This window comes from Clarias gariepinus, chromosome 19 (assembly GCF_024256425.1).
Source record: "Clarias gariepinus isolate MV-2021 ecotype Netherlands chromosome 19, CGAR_prim_01v2, whole genome shotgun sequence".
In the NCBI taxonomy this organism is placed as follows: Eukaryota; Metazoa; Chordata; class Actinopteri; order Siluriformes; family Clariidae; genus Clarias; species Clarias gariepinus.
Genome location: NC_071118.1, coordinates 12,392,919 through 12,412,608, shown reverse-complemented (window position 1 = coordinate 12,412,608; position 19,690 = coordinate 12,392,919). Strand labels below are relative to the sequence as shown.

At 38.0% G+C, this 19,690-nt stretch overlaps 1 protein-coding gene and 1 pseudogene across 1 annotated transcript; both read right to left on the bottom strand.

Moving 5' to 3' along the window:
- Window positions 1–182: 182 nt before the first annotated feature.
- On the bottom strand, window positions 183–1,139 carry LOC128507547 (olfactory receptor 52P1-like). The gene has a single exon (XM_053478554.1). The coding sequence runs from the start codon at window positions 1,137–1,139 to the stop codon at window positions 183–185; it is 957 nt and encodes a 318-aa protein (XP_053334529.1).
- A 16,057-nt stretch (window positions 1,140–17,196) lies between these two features.
- LOC128507731 (olfactory receptor 52N5-like) lies at window positions 17,197–19,366 on the bottom strand (annotated as a pseudogene).
- Between the last annotated feature and the right edge of the window lie 324 nt (window positions 19,367–19,690).

The following is a 19,690-nucleotide window of genomic DNA, read 5'->3' as shown; positions in this document are numbered from 1 at the left end:
TATGTTGCACAGTTACCATCCAGTTTTTAGATTTGTTCTGATCAAATTATTACATTAAAAACTTAAAATTGAAAATATGTATGTATTTCTTTATTGATTGATCTTCCAGGTCTTTAAAAGTCACTCTATTTATGATACTGCTATTATTATTGCAAGAATTTCTACACCCTCTTATTATATAATTAAAAAGCATCAACCTTACTTAGTCTAAGGATTTTAATTAATTGTTCACGTATTTCTTTGGTCCTGATACCATAGATTAGTGGGTTACAGATACCAGGGACAAGTAGATATCCAAGACTGGTAAGAACACGTAGGTCAGCTGTAAGTCCTAACTGGATTCTGTAGGCCAGGAAGGCCACCATGGAAGTGAAGTAGGTGATACAGATAACTATTAAATGTGTGGTACAAGTGGAAATGGCTTTGCTGCGTGACTCTCCTGCAGCTGATCGGTAAATCATAAAAAATATCGTAATGTAGGAAAATGCAATGCCAACACAGTCAATAGTTGGCACACAGAAACTGATCAGACCAGCAAAATAATTTTTTGTTGTGTCTTCACAGGGGCTTGCTAAGGTGACCACTAGCTGATGTTCACAATGAACATGATAAAGAACATTAGAGGAACAGAATCTAAGTGTTCCAACCAATGCGACCATGGCTGTTATGATCAGTGTATTTCGAATTACAATTATACCTGTAGCAATCATACAATTAGTGAAACTCATGAAATCATTATACCGTAATGGCATGCATATAGCAAAGTAGCGATCTACAGCCATTCCAAACAAGATTGTGGACTGAAAACTGCAAGCATAGTGAACAATAAACATCTGGATCATACATAATTCTCGAGGCCAAACGTTGATCCCTGATGCTAAACTAAATAATAATCGTGGAACAACACAACATGGGACACATATATCAACACATGCTATGAAACATATTAGAACATACATTGGGGAATGAAGTGTCCTCTGTTGTGTAATGACAAACACAAGGGCAACATTAGTGATGACAGCAAAGATAAAAATTATGCTAAATGGGATGAAAAGGAGTCCTCTGTATTCTTTTAGAGAGGTAAATGCAATTAGATAAAATTCATTGTGGGTGAAATTCTTTGATGGTCCAAATTCCATTGTAATACAGTTGTATGATCCAAAAATGAAAGCACAACATAGAAATACCTGAAAGACATGAAGAATGCACCAAAATTACTTGTATCCAGTTGTTTAATTCTGTGTCAGTTTGTGGGCTTCAAATGCAGTATCATTAAGTCAGGAAGAACTTTTTGCTATCTAAAGAAATATCTGCAGCTATCCAATTATCCATGCTGGGAAAGGCAACTGAACCACTGTATCTAAAAATTGCAGTATATGTGGATGACAAAAAAAACCCTTTACTATAGTACAAATAGTTCAGCGTCTAAAAATATAATGAAGATAAAACTTCTGTCATAGAGGACTTAGATAAGACCATGGGACAAGTTGGGTCATGCAGCTGCATTGTGAATCAACTGGAAAGCTATAAAGACCTGCCACAAGCATCTTGCCCAGCCCAGCAGCCCAGTAAATGAGCAGATAGTATGCATCAGATCCTACACTAACATGTTCCACATAACTTTATGCTATGATCAGAGAGTGCTTGAGAGAGATGTTAACAGATGCTCAGTCTGTGGAGTAGAACAGAAACAATCTGTCGTATTAATTATAGAGCAATGGTATGAACAATAGTGCTTATCCTCACACATAAAGCAAACATATTGGGGAAATGTTAGCTTGTATTGAGCTGGGAAAGGGGTAGTTAAGTTTGAAAGCAAATAATACAAAGTGATGTTTCCACCTACTGTATTTGTCGGGGGTAAGTGAATACAGATCAGATAAAAAGAGTACAAGTAGGGAAGGAGGCAGGAGGATTAGACCTGTTTAAAGGGAGATTTACGTGTAGTGATTAAGAAAAAAATAAATCCAGTGCTTCTATGCTCTTTCCTCAGTAGGATAAGAAGATCAATAAGGGCAAACATAACAGCATGGACTTTAAATGATAAGAAGCCATTTAGGTCAGAGAACTATTGTGTTGCATTTGATAAACATTTCCTAGTCACAAACCCAAATAGGAAATATCTATCGCAAAGGACGAACCATTACCGGAGTCAAATTCTGTAAAGGTCAGCACAAGACTCACCTCAGAAAGTGTTTTTGGAAATGTAGTCCCTGGAATCGTCTGTTCCTGAACACAAAGAACTCACAGCTGCTGCACAGTATGGGGGTACTAACCTTGCAATAGGAGGCAGTCCTTTTATTAGTTTATATTGCAATCAACTACAACTTCAGCAAAGAAAAGCTTGAAAATAAGAAAAGAAAATTATGGTAAATAAGTATAACTAAGAAAGGGTTCAAAGTAAAATAAAAGAACACAAAGTTTTGTGAACTTAAATTAACAATGCCTGGTAACACTGCCTAAGAACATTATCGAAGTACAACAGAACTCTTTTATACCCTGGTCCTGTGACTCATGTTCAAACAGCTTTACCCTACTAACCAATTAGCAGGTTCTAACCTTATAAGGTAAATACTGATGAATTATGCTGCTCTCTACTGCTTCTAAATAGATTTACCATAATCAGTAGAATACATATCCTTGTCTTGTGTCTTACAAACTGCCAGACAGTTTCTCAAAAAGTGTGTTAACCGCAGACATTACACCACATCTTAGGTGTGAAGAACATCATTGATTACATCAGCCTCACTGCCTGCAGCGTTGCAAATGTCAGCTGATTCTCTTTCCACAGATGTTGCAGCAATGACAGGTAGAGGGGTCTTTGGAGCATCTCCTCTTCCCAGAACTTTGCCCATCTTCTTCAGATGCCTTTGTTCTCGTCGAGCTGCGACTTGCCCTGCTTTGATGTCAAGAACATTTTCAGCTACACACATTACATCTCCTATAGTGAGCTGGGACATATGACAACTTAAAACATTAGCAACATTACACAGAACCTTGTGTTGATCCCCTGTCAGTTTTTTAAGTGTAGGCAGAGGTAAAACATTAAATGTGCTACCTAACCAGGAAGAGAACGTCAGTCTTGAGCAAGGTTAGGATGGAAAGGACAGTGATCTGTGCTAAAGATACCTGCTGGCTTTTATTAGTTTTTTCCCAACTCAGTCTGGATGAAATCTGTTAAAACAAGCTTCCTTACTCCCAAAACACAGCCAGCTCAAGATAATGGCATTGTCCTTTAGTTTTTTAATTGGATCAAAAAGTAATGACCTTTGCTCCTAAGAATAAGTAAATGTATTTCAAAGTACAAAGTTTAAAATGTTTTTTTTTTAACCTTGAAGCAATGTTTTTGAAAATAAATCTGCCATACTTCAATGTGTTCATGAGGACACCAACTAACTAGACCTAACTAATACACAGAGGAAAAAAAAGATTTAAGCATTCATCAGGCAGGTCTACTGTATGCAGAAACACCACATGAGTACACCATTAAAATCACAAAGGAACGAGTCAATGTGGTTAAACATGCCTGAGTTCCAATTGAATGTAGAATACAGACATCTCTACCAAAGGAGGATATAGTGCTAATTTTCAAACCTGATGTGAACCCTACATGGACTGAGGCTTTAGAGTTTTGCGAAACCCCTATAAAACTGCAGAGACAGGCCTCACCATATGTCACTGTTTCTGTCCAAAACCCTACTGATCATGATATAATGCTTGATGTCAAAACAATTATCGGCATAGTGCACCAATCCAGGCCGTATACTCATCTGCTGTATTTAAGGAACCCCACTTCGAATCTGTGAGAGTAGGTCAAGTCATCAATAAGTCTGAACCAGATTCTGATTCAACATGGGACGCACCCTTGGACTTATGTCACCTCAGTGAGTGTAAATGACAGCTTGTATAATAGATGTTAAGAGAGGGAGCAGCTTTATTCTCGAAGTCTGATGATGACATTGGCTGCATAGATGGATTGCAATTGACTAACTCGCTGAAAGACACTAACCCCATCACACACACTTACAGTAGAAGCCACTTAAGACTCTCCCAGCCGTTTTCCGTGCAGTTCCCAGCCAGATGCCAGCTGATTCCCATGTAGGCGTTTCTAGATTTAAACATGTCCATTAAGTCTCCATTTTTTTCATTTGCAGGGTGCCACCATTAGATGACATTTTGTTTCTAGGAATTTAATTCAATTCAATTTTATTTGTATAGCGCTTTTAACAATTGGCATTGTCCCAAAGCAGCTTTACATAATCAAAAGAATTATTTAAGTTTGTATGGAATTTGAATGTGTATGAATCAAAATGGTCAGATAGAATGCATTCACTTGTGCATGGAGTGTAGGTGTAAGATCTTGCCTTGTGTCTGTGGTGCCACCCATGCACAAAGGGTCGAACCCGTTATAATATATATATTAAGATTATAAAAAATTTAACCACAAGTCCTCATAGCTTATTTGTTAATTTTTTTCATGTTTTACCATAAAAATGAGAAACATTTGGGGGTAAGTGCAGCGATTTACCGCTCTGACTTTTTTCTTTTATTATGAAAGTGGGGGTTTATTACCAAACAAATCTGAGAAACTGTAACAGTGCAAAAACTAAACAAGCATGCCACTACCTTTTGCTTTTTCCTTTGCTGTGTCTGTGCATGTGTGTGCGTGTGTGAGAGAGATCTCCTTTATGACATGAATAGACTACAATAAACAACATATGCGTTATGTGATATAATACAATTGACCAGTTTCTGTAACATGCGGTGTACTACATGACATAAGCGTGATATATAAGAGATTTTCAAGACACACTCAAGTATGAATGTGCATCTTTTTGTCCACAGGTGTGACTTTGCATAGTGTTAATATACGTCTCTATACATTGTAACACACTACGTTAAAGAAAAAAACTCTCTTAATTACTCATGATCTCTCATAAGCATGAAATTACTATAGCCAATCTTTAACTGATACTTAACTATCTGTACTAGGAAACTCCTGTTTACACCACTGATTTTTGGAAGTATCTACAAGTACCACTGAGTGTATAGATCAAATTCCACCTATGATACCAAGCTATGATACTTCTGGAAAGAAACACCCATTCGGATGTATCTTGCTGAGGTACCCTTCCATGGTACAGCCATTTGTTGCCATGGCAAATAATCCACTCAAGGATTTTGTCAGGAGACATTCACACCTCAAGAACCGTTTGCATTTTACACCTTTGCACAACTCTGCTCTTCCCTATTGGCCTTTTTTTTTATCTCAACATTAATTGTTTGTTTAAAAACACTTCCAAAACCCTGACATCAATTGGGAGATTACCCAGTCACTTTCCTGTTAATTTTATTTGATTGGTCAAACTTTTTATTTAGCCCAACCCAAGTCCTCATAGCTTAGTGACTTGATTGGTTATTGGGCAGGCATGTGGATAGACCCAATCCACACACACCCCCACTGTACTATACATCCCCCACATCCTTTAAACAAAATGACAATAATAATTTTAATTACAATTAAACCAAACACTAATAAATATACAAAGGAAATCATATTGTAAGAAATAATGGTGACTGAAGAGACGGTTGGTGAAGCTTTTTAAAAATGACACCCGCTCTCTGGCTCAGTGACGCACCAAAGCAAATTTGCAAATGATTTCATTAGACCAATGTTTGAATGCAAATGGTGTAAATGTATAAGGAAACATACATAAGTGAAACAAAGAGAATGTGCTAAAAAAAAAAAAAAAAAAAAATATATATATATATATATATATATATATATACAGCTGTTTTATTAGTTTTTATGATTTTTTTAAAAGTCACATTTTAGTCTTGTCTTTTTCTGTCAACAATATTGCATAATGATTTAGTCACTGTTTATTAATATTCGTGACGTCTGTCATTGTCTTGTCTTGGTCAGAGGAAAAAGGTCGTCAACTAATATTTTTCATCATTATTTTCTTTGACGATATTAATACTAGTGTGGGGCCCTATGCAACATGTATACTAGTGTAATGGAACGTCCAGCTATGTGTATTGTACTCTAATTTACTTTGCAGGCACTCAATAGTAAACCTTTAATTGGATTGCTGCTGGTTCCTTCATCCTTTTCCTACTTTATTTTTCTTTCTTAAAAAGTTTGCTTGTTTGTTTAGATTGTAGATTAAGTGTTGATCTAAATGGTTTATACTGCTGGGCTGGCTATCAAATATTATATGCCATATAGGCCAGAAGACACTGATGAAATGTATGTGTTTTTATCTATTTACAATCAATATAACAATTTTTAAACACTTTGGATATAACATTGCAGTGACCATTTGTAAGGTTTTTATCTTTTTTTTGGTAAATGACCTTTGAAAGACCAACTGTCAGTTCCAAGTTTTGGACCAACTTACTGGACACAGATTTTTTTAACTTTCTATCCAAGTTTCAGCAACAAGTGCTTGCTGCTTCTAAAAGGTGCTAGATACTTTAAGTTGTAAGTGATGTCAACTGCATCAGCCATGTTGCTAAGATGAGCTCTTTATTGTTATTTCATGCATGCAGAGGGGAGTAGTGTACCAGAGAGTTATATTCTGTAAACGTTAAAAAAATCATTGCAAGGATGGTCTGTTGTTTGTAAGTTGTAACATTTTTCCCTATTTGGCTAAAAACTTATCCCTCGTGGTGGAGTCACATTAATTTTTATGGTGATTACTGGCTCAGGTTGTGTTGGTTAAAGATATTTAATAACTCGCCTCCTTTTTGCCGGGGTACAACTGTATACAGTGTGTATTGTCCAACTGTATATAGTTGTACCTCGGCAAACAAGGAGGCGAGTTCTTTAGGCAAAATTTTGTATTGAGAAATGATTTTCCCATAGAAAATAACGTAAACGCAGATAAGCTATTCCAGCTACTCAAAAATATTACCAATTCCCAACATTATAATTATATTGTAATATATAAAAACATTAAAACCATTTAGAAAATACGTAAATCAAGTAAATAAATAGATATTAAACCTCACTTAACCTTCATTTATAATTCCTCTTGGCACCGGCTGCTTTAAAAAAACGAAATTGAAGATAATGTTCTTTTATAAAGCTGCGAAACATTATTTATATGGTGGTGTATACTTAGTGTATGTAAAATGTGTGCGAGTGTCAGTGTGTGTGGCCCTCACAAAAGATTTTGCACCCGATGGATTTTGATATACTCCTTCTGGGGAATTTATACGATTGCCACCAAACTGGGCCGATGTGATCTAAAGACATAGAGGATACAAAATTGCAGAGGGATTTTTGATATCCATGATTATCAGCCGTGATAATTTCTTAAACTTACACTGAAAAATGATTAATAACTTTCAGTGACATCACATTGAGTAACATCATAGTGTGATGCTTTTCTTCCAGCATCTGCAGCCTATTGTACACATGTAAACATCACAAATGTTGACACACACACACACACAAACACACACACACATTTCTCTCTCACGAGGCACACACACGCACAAACACACATTTTATACACACACACATTGCAAATGTTAACACTCTTACACTCACACAGATGCACGTACGCTTGTGTGAGAGATTTTTATCTTTCTCTTGTTTGTTACCTTAATTAAAAATATTAAACAAACTCTGTATCTCTAGTCAAAAAGGACCAAGGAATGACTCAGGACTCTGCGCAGATCTGGATGAAGTAAGTAGGATTTACCGTTTTTCTTAAATGCTAAAACACAGAAGCCAATCCTCTAAACCAAATGACCAGTTGTCTAAACACATTTACTAAATATCCATCATTTTCCAGTATCATAAACACATTTCACATGAAGACACAATTCACAAAACACAATCCTCCGTTCTCATAAATACAAACACATTTTTCCAAAAGAACTCTGCTCATATTCTTAAATGAAAGCTCATGTGATGCAAAATGCTACTCACAGTTAGCAATATTTGAACACAATTAACACACCTGGCGTCATTCATTACACCCAACGCCTCAAAATTGAAGACACTTGTTGCTAATGCTGTGACCACATGTATAAAAGCAAGTTCAGAGTGCACAGTTTGCTGAAGATTCCAAACAAACACAATGGATTAAGGCAGAGTCAGGGGAAGAGGAATTCGAGTCAGAGGAAGGAGAAGAGCTGGCCATGGAAGAAGAGGAGCAGGCCAATGAGGAAGAGGAGTTCAAATCAGAGGAGGAAGAGGAGCAGGCCAATGAGGAAAAGGAGTTCAAATCAGAGGAGAAAGAGGAGCAGGCCAAGACAAGGGAGAGGGGAAGGTCCAGGAGGGAGAGCAAGACAACCTAGCACCAGCATTACGGACGAGATGCGGGCAACAGTCATTGACCATGTCATTGTCCATGGCATGATAATGGCTAAAGCAGGAGTCCATCCAAACCTGAGTAGGTTCACCGTGGCCACCATTATCAGGGCATTCAGAAAACACAACAGGTATTGTACTCTATTGCTTTCTTTGTCAATACAGTTTTACAAGCCTGTGAAAGTAGTCTATTGGTTTCAAATCAGTTGTAATTGTAAAACATGTTCATTAACAACACGTTTTTTTCTTTAGAGTTGAAAGAATGCCACATAGAGGTGGGAGGGTTGCCATATTTACAGCGGCACAAGAAACCCTCATTGTGGATATGGTCCGTGAGAACAACGTCCTCCGGGAGATCAGAGACAAAGTCATTGCTGATACAGTTTTTTTGGATTGCTTACGCACTAAAATTAAAAGTAGTACACTATTAGCAAAACCTTACACTCAAGAAGCAAAACATCACCCCATATTTGCACAACTATAAGCACATTGTTAACCTCACACTTGATTTGCAAAACACTAAACACACTTAACATACATCACACACAAAAATCTATCATGAAGTCACTTCCTTGCAATACCAAAGCACTGACTGTCAAATTACCGCACCGTCCAACCAATTGGTTCAACACAGTCATCAGGTTTGCAAACACTTGTTTGCTTAATTGTAGACACACCAATCAGGTGTTTAAGCACTTTAAAAAGCAGCAGGTGAGTTCATCAATCTTTAAGCACATTGGAAAGAGCAGAGGTGTCAAATCCAGGTGCCATGAGTAAAATTCCTCCCCAGTATTTTGTTCCAATCACCTTGATTTGCTAATTACTTTATTCTTTGCAGTATCAACACTTCTGTTACCTTGCCCTGTAAAATTACTGTACTATTGTTTGCTGTTTTTTTCTACATAGGATAGAGGGTCAGGAACGACAAGGGATAGCAGAGAACAGCAAGAGAGGGAGTAAGTAAACATGGTTTTGGCCAACAATGCTATAACACTCAAACAGCTCCAAGCTAACATTGTCAATAACCAAGTCAGTTTCAACGATATCCATCAGGTCTCAATATCAACACTGGCACGCATCCTAAAAAAAAAACATATTCAAATGAAGCAAATTTATCGAGTGCCTTTTGATTGCAATTCCGAAAGGGTGAAACGACTGCGGCATGACTATGCAGAGGTATGTATTCACTTTAGCAGTGTGATCTTGCATACTGTCTCATGATCTTTTACTGTACTGTAATATGTATACTACATCTACACTGAACTACACAATTTTGCCTGACACTGTTCTTCAGGTAGTTTTAAGAATGGATGGAGAGGAGATCCAGCATGAGTTCATTTACGTAGATGAGGCTGGGTTCAACCTGACGAGAACACGAAGGAGGGGAAGAAACGTCATTGGCCACAGGGCTATCGTCAATGTCTGAGGGCAATGTGGGGGAAATATAACACTCTGTGCAGCCATTACACAGAATGGGGTCCTCCACCGCCATGCCCATATGGGCCCTTACAACACAGCACTCATACTTACATTCTTGGACCAACTGCACAACATAACAGCAGCAAATCAAATCAATCATATGCAATACATTGTTCTCTGGGACAATGTGTCTTTCCACCGCTCTGCTCTGGTTTAGAACTGGTTTCAGCAACATCCACATTTCACGTTTCTATATCTTCCACCATACTGTACTCTCCATTCCTCAACCCTATAGAAGAGTTTTTCTCGGCATAGCGGTGGAAGGTATATGATCTCCGTCTCCAGGCTGAGGTACCCCTCATCCAAGCCATGGAGGAGGCCTGTGACCAGATGGAGGTAGCAGCAATACAAGGATGGATTCGTCATTCAAGACATTTCTTTCCAAGGTGTCTCGCTAATGACAACGATGCCTGCGATGTTGATGAAATTCTTTGGCCAGATCCAACTAGGCGAAGAGACAATGTCTAGTGTTTTTTTTTGTTTTGTTTTGTAACAGTAAACTTACAGTACAATACGTAAAGTGACATGTTGTTACAGTACTATGAATCTCCATGTCAACATTTTGGGCATGTTAAGAAATAAATGAGTTTCCCAAAAATCAGACCTCCAGGGGTGTGAGCGCGGGTGGGTCCGCCTAGAGTGGCCGACCTGAGGTGCCTGTGCTGGGCTAGAGGCCAAATTCTCTAGGAGGATTCGGCCTGTGAGTGCAGATTGAGAATTTTTCCAAGGGGGAGGGGGATAATATTACTCTTTGTGAGGCCATGGGTTCAGAGGAGCTTGTTCACCGGCATTACAACACCCAACGTCTTCTCACCTTCCTAGAGGAGCTAAAAGAAATCCTCCTGGACCGCCAACAACACCATCCTGGGCCCGCACATCACATTTATGTGATCACTTGGGACAATGTCCCCGTCCACAGAACAAATCAGATCAGAGAGTGGTTCACCACCAACAGTAACCACTTTTTAAACGTCTGTCTGCCACCCTACTCCCCTTTCCTAAACTCTATAGAGGAGTTTGTCTCATCGTGGAGATGGAAGGTTTATGACAGACCACCATACACTAGAGAGAACCTCCTAAGGGCAATGGAGCGTTTTTCCTGCGGTGCCTGGCAAGAGACAATATAGCCTGCGATGTGGATGAGGTGATGTGGCCCAATGCAGCTCAGCGACATGATGTCGCACAGTGATTGTTGTGTGTGTGGTGTAAAAAAAAAAGTAAATAAAAAAACTTCACACCCTGATCATGTTTTCAAAAGTACTGTTGTGTGCAATAAATTCTGTTTTTGCATTGAGTTGTGTTACAGTAGTGTACATGCGGAATTTTCTATAGATTTATACTCTTTGTATGAAACTCACAAATCTAAATGGCTTATCCTCTGCAGAGATCTAAGAAGATCCGTTACTGTAAAGTTTCTAAAAATATGCATTGGCAGTTATGAAACAAAGAACCTTCTCACAAATTGAGCTTTGTGTTTTCAATTGTTTTGCTGTAGTGTGTAATGATGCCTACAGTGTTTTACAGAGCATAAGTAGCAGACACATCTCAATATTAACTGTTCAAAGGAGATTAATGAATTTTTGGACGCCTTCAGCATTCCTTTACAATGTGGAAAGAAATAAAAATCAGGAACCATCACGGGGTTAGAAAGTGTTCTAAAACTTTTAAACGGTAGTGTACACAATAAATTAATAATTGGGTTTAAATACTGTGGGTTTTAGATGATTTAACAAGACAGAGCGGACGCCTCTGCCTAAATTTTATTTCCCAAGGAAAACAGAAAATAGATTAAAAAAATTAAAATGATGAATGGCAATTAAATCATACTTAATAGTTCGGATTTGATACTTTTCTTTTTATTTACTGCATGGGGGAGTATGTCTGCAGGTTAATCGATAAATCTGCTCATATCTGCGCACATGTTTATCAGCCTTTTGATCAAAAAGCGCGCACAACCAACTCACTTTCACTTTGCAAAATGCACTGTTTATTGTTTAGTGTATATTTAAAGCGCATGTACACAATAAATCAATATTGTTTTAGGTTAACTTATCATCCATTTTTGTATTCTTTGTTGTACTTCATCTTTTTGCACACACGCGAGAGTGTGTTACAATAATAATAATAATAATAATAATAACAATAATAATAAATTCAGAGCACTATTACTACTTCTACTAATAATAATACTGAATGTAGAAAGCGCAGTCAAAGAATGATCATCATTAAAGGAGAGAAGAAAATGAAGAATAAATACATATCAGTATTTACAGTTAGAGCTCAACACGTTTATGAGCTCTGTCGCTTGCTGTCATTGGGCGCCTAAGAGAGATAACACATTTTCAGCTTCAGTAGACACACAATACTTCACACTGAAACATGACTGCCCTGAACTGTCTACACCTATTTTCCTGTGGCTTCAAGAGGCCATGACCAATTTTAAATTGCAGGTCCTGTGCCTCCATTAGGCCCAAATGTTTTTTTTTTGTTTGACATCTTTTTTCCTCCTCCAACACTTTTGAGAGATGGGGAAGATGATAAGCTCAGGGCTGCAAGCTAATGACATTGTCCAAGTAGTCTGCTGTCTATGGATGATGAGGGTGCTGAGCAATGACCATCAGCCTTTAAAGTATGTCAGAGGACCTGTGAAGACTGACACGTCTACTCAGGGCAGCAGATAGCTGTCAAATTCTAAGATCTCGTTCAGTCACCTGCGGCCATTGCAGAGCCAGCTTGAACCAGGCAGTTTGGGTATGACCACGATGGGGCTTCACCAGAGATTGTACAATCTATGGGGCCATAGTGCAAGCCCCTTGCACGTCATCTTGAAACCCACATGCCTGTATCAATGAGTTCACATCATATCCTCAAAAACATCAAACTGAATCCTTTTTACATCATAAGTGCTGTGACAGAAGTAAGACACCTACAGTATGCCACTTCTCTCCCTGGTTACCATAAAAGCCTTTGATTGATTACACTGGTTATATTTGAGGTCTATTTTGGAGGCAATATGCTTTGGCACCACTTTTTTTGGAAGGTTATGGCCCAGTATTCCAACCACTTATCAAATGTATTATTTGGTCGATCTATTCACCAATCCAAATGAGTCTTATTTGTTTATTTTCATAATTAACAACACCAACTTATATGCAGATGATGTACTAGTATTTTTGCAGAACTCTTTTCATTCTGTTCCACGCCATTCATCCATTTGTGAGAAATTTAGAAGTATGTCAGGCTTTCAAATTAACTTATCCAAATCTGCTATCCTACATCTAAATCACTGTGACAAAACATTAGTCCTGCCTGTCACTATTCCAGTAGCTTAATACTTTAAATATTTAGGGACAGGAATGTATCCTTACTTAAACCAGATTGTTAACTATTCTGCTGTGCTGACCAATATCTTTAAAGATATGGATTGATCCCTGCATATTTTCAAGCCTTTACAGTATATTTATTATAAAAATGAAAAACCTGTTTAGGAAAAATGTTGTTAGCATTATGGTCCCTTTTCCTCCCAATCTGATTACTGAGGCACACTTCAATCTGCAATTTCTAAATTTGTATTGTAACGGGTCTGACACACGGGAGGAACACATGGGAGCCAAATGTCGCAGTCACAAAAACAAGCTTCTTTAATAAGAATGCAGTCTTAGTGAAATTACGCTTTGAATATGCAGTGTGACTTTTAAGGCATCTCTGCGAAAAGCGATGTTTTTCGTTGTAGCTTTACACAGAGGGACAACCTCAGGGTAACGCATAGCATAGTCAATGATGATAAGAAACGGCCCAACCAAGTCCATTCCAATCCTCTCGAACGGAATGCTGATTATGGGTAGTGGAATCAGCATGTCGGGGATAGACTTATATAGAGTTGTTTTCTGCTACTCCGTCTTCACCCTCTATTATTACCACATGTTTGCAGAAGTTATGCTATAGCTGGGCGAAACTACCGCCTTTTATTACCTGCTGATATATAGAGACAAGGGGATTGGAGGAATCATTAGCCTCAGTGTCAGTTTCAGTGTCGCCACAATTAGAAGGCAGTTCCACCAACCACGCTGGCTGCGTCACTGCCACCTTTCTGCATTGTTGTCTGCGGCTGCTGCACTTTCTTTAAACAGCAGGCTGTCTAATGCTTATAGCTTTTTGCTCCTCTTTGAAGAGGCCACCTCAAATTATATGAGAGACTCACTTACGGCAATCTGCATGAGTCAGTCCAACATGTGGTGAGCTTGGGGAGCAGGTGTTGTGGATCATGGCATGGATCAGGGAGGGGCATGTCCGGTGCTGAGCGATGTTGTAGCCTTGCAAAAGCTGTTCTAGGAGCACTTGTTGCTGAATGCTAATTTCGAGCAGATAGAGAAGTATTCCTCTTATATTAGCCTTAATGCGCCCGGTTCCGATCCATGTGCCTGCATTCTCCACCAGTGTAATGGGTCTGACACATGGAAGTGTTCACAGTGTTCAGATGGCGTGGCTTCGTTGAATCGCACGGTGGTGTGCGGAGCAGATGAGACAAGCAAGAAGCACTGAGCAGGTGGCATGATGTAGGCAGAGACAGCAGAGCGCATGCGAGAGCAGGAGGCCAGCAGCTTTCTTCTCAGTGAATTAGACTCAGAAGGAGACGAGTTTGTGAATACTGGAGACATGTGTGAGAAAATGCACAGAAACTCTCTACTCACTGCATGTTGGGTAAAGATGGCATTCACTAATGAGCCTCCAGGTCAGGTAAGTTGCGTTGGCCCACATCGTTGACACCCAGCATTTGTGGAGCAGCTTTTGCCATGTGAGTAGTGTGCGTGTGCAAGAAGCACTTGCACTGAATAGGCCGTCGTTTTATGTAAAGTAAAGTAGCCATTCCTGAAAATGTCTACTTGGAAAAGGTCTACTTATTTTTCTTGCAGCGGCCTCTACTCTTCTGGTTGGACTTACACTCATCTGTTTACTGGTATGCTTTAGAGAGTAGCATAATAGATCCTCGGACTCCATGATTTGATAACTAATAAATATATCTCTAATAAACAATGTCAATGGCATTTTGGTCCCATCATCTTTCCTGTACTTGCCAATTTTTTTCTTTTCAATATTAAAAAATACAGCCCTTCTTATTGGTGGGAGATCAATTACAGCTCCCCAGTGGGAACAGAGATGTTTTTTTTCTGAAAGATATATGTAACAATCAAGGACTACTTCCTATTTTGGATATCAAATAATGACGTCAAAAATGACCAATCAGACTAAACTAAAGATATAGTATACAGGCCTTTTCCAACATTTTTTGATGGCAAACCGTATTAGACCTTTGAAAAGAATTAAGGTTGCACAAAGATTTTTTGCATAGAACATATCTTACCCCTGTCAAACTTCTGTGCCTTTTAGTCAATTAAAGCTTAGGGCAAATTATTTGTACTTATATGTTTTGGGACTGCCCTCCTGTGAGACAATTATTAAATAATGTTGCATCCCAACTGTCTAATTTAATAAAGAAATTATAGTGCCTGCTTCATGTGCTTTGATTCTGCCCTGATTGATTATCCCTTAATCTTTCTAAACTTAAAAGGTGTGTTGGTCTGTGTTAGATTTATTTTATATAAAAAGGAGTTATTTCTACTCTCTTGCTTTCTTCCTCATAGATCTGATATTAATGTGGTAAATTTTTCCTGCTGCTATCTTCCTGTCTCCTCTTGCAACTGTTCTTAAAGGTGTGAACGCTTCCACGCTCACCTTTCCATTCTCTCTTTATGTCTCTCTCTCTCTCTTTCCCTCTCTATCTCCCTCTGTCTCCCCCCTCTCCCCCTAACTCGAGCCAACATCTTGTGATGTCTCTGGACAGACACCTTTCTGTCTTCCTCTCCTTTAATTCTTCAGTATCTCCCCAGGACATTTACAATGGTTCATGTTCTTTGTAGTAGCATATGTCGATGGCACAGGCGTTTGGTCAAACATATAAAAACCCCACCTTTTGCTGTTAATAAACAGAGACCTTTCTGACAGACAACGTGTGTGTGTGTTTGACTGAGTCTCTCCTGGCGCCAGAAAAGCTTACCGAAGCACAGTGGACAGACCAAGCAACATGCTTTTTCTACTACACAACTTTATAAACTTTACAGTCTGACAGCGGCCAAAGAGAAAAAAAGCCTGCATCCTGGAAGACATCTTATACTCTTACTGTTAGAGCTACTTAGATTTTATATATAGAGCTCTTAACAGTTTTGTTTTGGTAGTATTGCTGAATCCTTTAAATACATGGTATGAGGTCATATTTTATATGTAGCCGTTTCACTAACAAGATGTTTTGTCTCTCTATAATGTTTCTGTCAGTGTGTGTGTGTGTGATATAATTTTGCATGTAGAAAGATTTATGTATACACCAGACTTATTATTTAATTTAATTTTATTATTATTATTTTTTTTTTTTCTATACATGTCTCTGCCCTTATGATCTCTTTGTGCAGTTACTTGAAGTACGGTATTTGGCTTTTTATTATTCTTCATTTCATTACCTTGTGTTCTGCTATAACCTACAACGTTCCTTTACGCAGGTGCGTGGGTTTTATCTACATATGTATGTTTGCAGAAAAAAAAATGGCAATGTCCCATATTTTACACGGATCATAACATCACATTATATTTCTATATTTAAAATGGCTTTGTATGGCTTTCCATTTAAATTATATTTTACCTTATTATTTGTACATAATGCATTTTTTTTAATAGCTAAAAGTTTTTTTCTATATTTTCTATAGTTCTCTATTTGTAATTTTTCTCTTATTTCATACATTATATTCTTATTTGAAAACCACTTACACGTGAAAACTCAATAATGGAAAAGAGAGAGGGAGAGAGAGAAAAGAAAGTGATGAGAGAGTATTGCTCTGTAGCAAGTGACTGTGTGTGTGTGTGTGTGTGTGTGTGAGTGTGTTTTTGGGTGTGCAAAGAGGTATGCAATAATTTCCCAATGAAAAAATTCAAACCTTCTCCTGTCTTTGTGCTTCATTACCCCTGAAACTTTAAGTATTTACTTAAAGTAAAACAAACAGAAATCAGTCTTTTAATTTCAAATATCAAGAAACATAAAAAAAAACAATTCAATGTATTAAAAGAAAAAAAATCTTTCATTTTGCTGAAAATTGTAATTGCAGAACAGACAGATCTTGTCAGGATTAATGAGTTAATGTGTAAGAACATTGAGATACATTCAAATAAGTGCTTGATTGAACCAAAATCTTTAACAGATTATCATGTGTATTTGAAGTATTTCACAAATCAAGAGTTGCAAGTTTAACTATCTCTTAAAAACATTGGAAGCATGACATTACCTAATTAACTGTCAGTGTATAACTTTTCTACTCTGTTGTTCTCTAAAGGCAGCCACATTTTTAACAAGTAAAAAATTTCTTGATATGTTTCTTCATAATCTGACCACTTATACCATAGATAACTGGATTCAACAGAGGAAATATCAGAAAAAATAAAGACATGAAAGTCCGGAAATCATATGGAAAATAACTGGAATTTAACCGGCTTTGTATTATTAAAAAAAATAATCTAATTGAATAGTTTAAGAGAGCAAGAAGATGGAGTGTACATGTTTGTATGGCTTTGTTATGACAATCCTTAGAGGAATATATGCAAACACGCAAAATTTGTGCATAAGAGAATAAAATCATTATAAACTGTGGAATCATGTAAACAACTGTTACACCTGTAAGGGTCGCCACTAGAGGTCACTGTTTTTCATTTTGTAGTTTTTTGTTGGCTGACTCAGTTTCCCAGCAGGCACCTCGGTCAGGTGATGCGAGTGCACACCTGAACCGAGGTAGACATCAATCCATCTATAAATAGCTGTTTAGACTGGGAAACTGGGTCTAGCATTTTTGGTATCGCCACTGTCACTTGTGTGGGCATTTAGTTTTAGTTTGTTTTTGTTTAGTTTATTTTGATTTTAGTTGTGTTGACTTGGGCGCTCTTATTGGCAATGTTTCTGTGTATGTTTTGTGTGTCTGTGTTAGTGGAGCTGATTCAGTCCTGTCTTAAATGTATGTAAGTACTGTGGTTGTTGTCCTCCTGTGTTCGTGTGTTTAGCTAGAGTCAGGTAAGTAGTTAGGTGTGTGTTTGGCTAGGAGCGTGTTTAGCTAAAATCTATGTTGAGTTACAGTAACTAGCATGCTTCTAGTCATAGCCCCTTTGTGTCTCTAGCTATCCTGTGTTTCCTACCTCCCTAGTTGCCCAGTGCGTCTAGCTTTAGAGTGCCACACCTCCTAGCTTTGGAGTACCGACTAGCTTGTTAGTGCCGCCTCGCTTAGCCTTAGAGGGCCACCTCGCCCAGCCACTGGGTATCCTCTGTCTGTGTTTCTGTGCCCCCATTCCCTAGTGTGTGTTAAGCTATTAGGTAAGTGTAGCTTAGTGCATGTTGGGGCTAAAGACATGCTTAGCTGGTGTATGTGTACGTGTAAGCACAGCTTAACCATGTTTAGCTAAAAGCCATGCCTAGCTGATTGCCATGTCTTTAGCCCTCGTCCCGTCTCTCTAGGGGTCTCCCTCTAGTCTCTAGGGGTCTCCCTCTAGTCTCTAGGGGTCTCCCTCTAGTCTCTAGGGGTCTCCCTCTAGTCTCTAGGGGTCTCCCTCTAGTCTCTACGGGTCCAGTTTCAGCTCCACGCATAATTTGTGTCCTGTTATGTGTTTGTCCTCCCCCTGCCTGTGTCTCGCCACAGGATGTGTTTGTCCTCCAGTCTGTGTCTTGCCAGAGAGCCCCTGTTAGCACAGAGTTGAATATTGTTTGAGTTTGTTTGTTCCTTTGTGTCTTTATTTATATTTTGTGTTTAACCATTATTAAAAGACTCTTTTTGGATTACACAACCCCTGCCTCTATGCCTGCTCCTTCCGCCCATGGCGTTCAACACCTGCCACCACACCCCTTTCGTGACACCAAGTCCAGTTATATTATGGACAGTGATGTCTGTGCAAGAGAGTTTTATGAGTTCAAAATTCATACATTGTGTCTTATTTATAATTTCTTTGCAAAAGGTTAAATTAGGTTAAAGGTTAAACGTATTGTGAATGATTCATATACCAGAAAAGTAGCCAATGGATAAGCCCATACAAGCCCATACAAAAAATATAAATACCTGAAGCTTTTTTGTTGACATCATACCATGGTAGTGAAGCGGGTAACAAATTGCAACATAACGATCATAGCTCATGAAGGCCAATATATTTAGCTCAATAATAGTATAGGTATGTAAACAGAAAATTTGCACAAACCAATTTGTTAAAGATATTTTATGCCTCTTTGTAGGAAAATTAAATAGCAGATGAGGAATCAAACTTGTGCTGCCGAAGATGCCATTTCATGACAGATTGCATACAAAGATATACATTGGATTATGCAATGTCCTTTCAAAATAGATAATGGCAATAAAAAGTAAGTTTAGTAAAAAAAATGACAACATAAAGTATGAGAAATATAAAAAAGAACAACAACTTCTGCTGGTCCATCACAAAGTAGGCATCCAGAATAAATGTGTTAACACTTGATCTATTTTACATTGTGTGTAAAAGCTTTGCTACAGACAGAAGGGAAAGAAATATTAATTATAATAGAGATATTCAAAAAATAAGATATATACTTTATGTTTTTTGTTTACACATAATGCAACTGTGTATTATAGATTCACATGCCTAAAGACCTCAGAGAGATGCCTAAAGAATAGACGTGAGTAACATTGGACGTTAACATGTAACACCAAAAGACAGTTAAATTGCTTAATTGTTACTTTTAACTTTTATGGCCATAAAAAAAAATTTGTTATATTTGATATATCTGTGAAATAAAATATTAAAAAACCCTCGGGTATTTAATAAAATACTGAA

Bases quoted from the DNA above. Each gene is read 5' to 3' on its own strand.
- LOC128507547 (XM_053478554.1), bottom strand. From the start codon at position 1,139: ATGGAATTTGGACCATCAAAGAATTTCACCCACAATGAATTTTATCTA.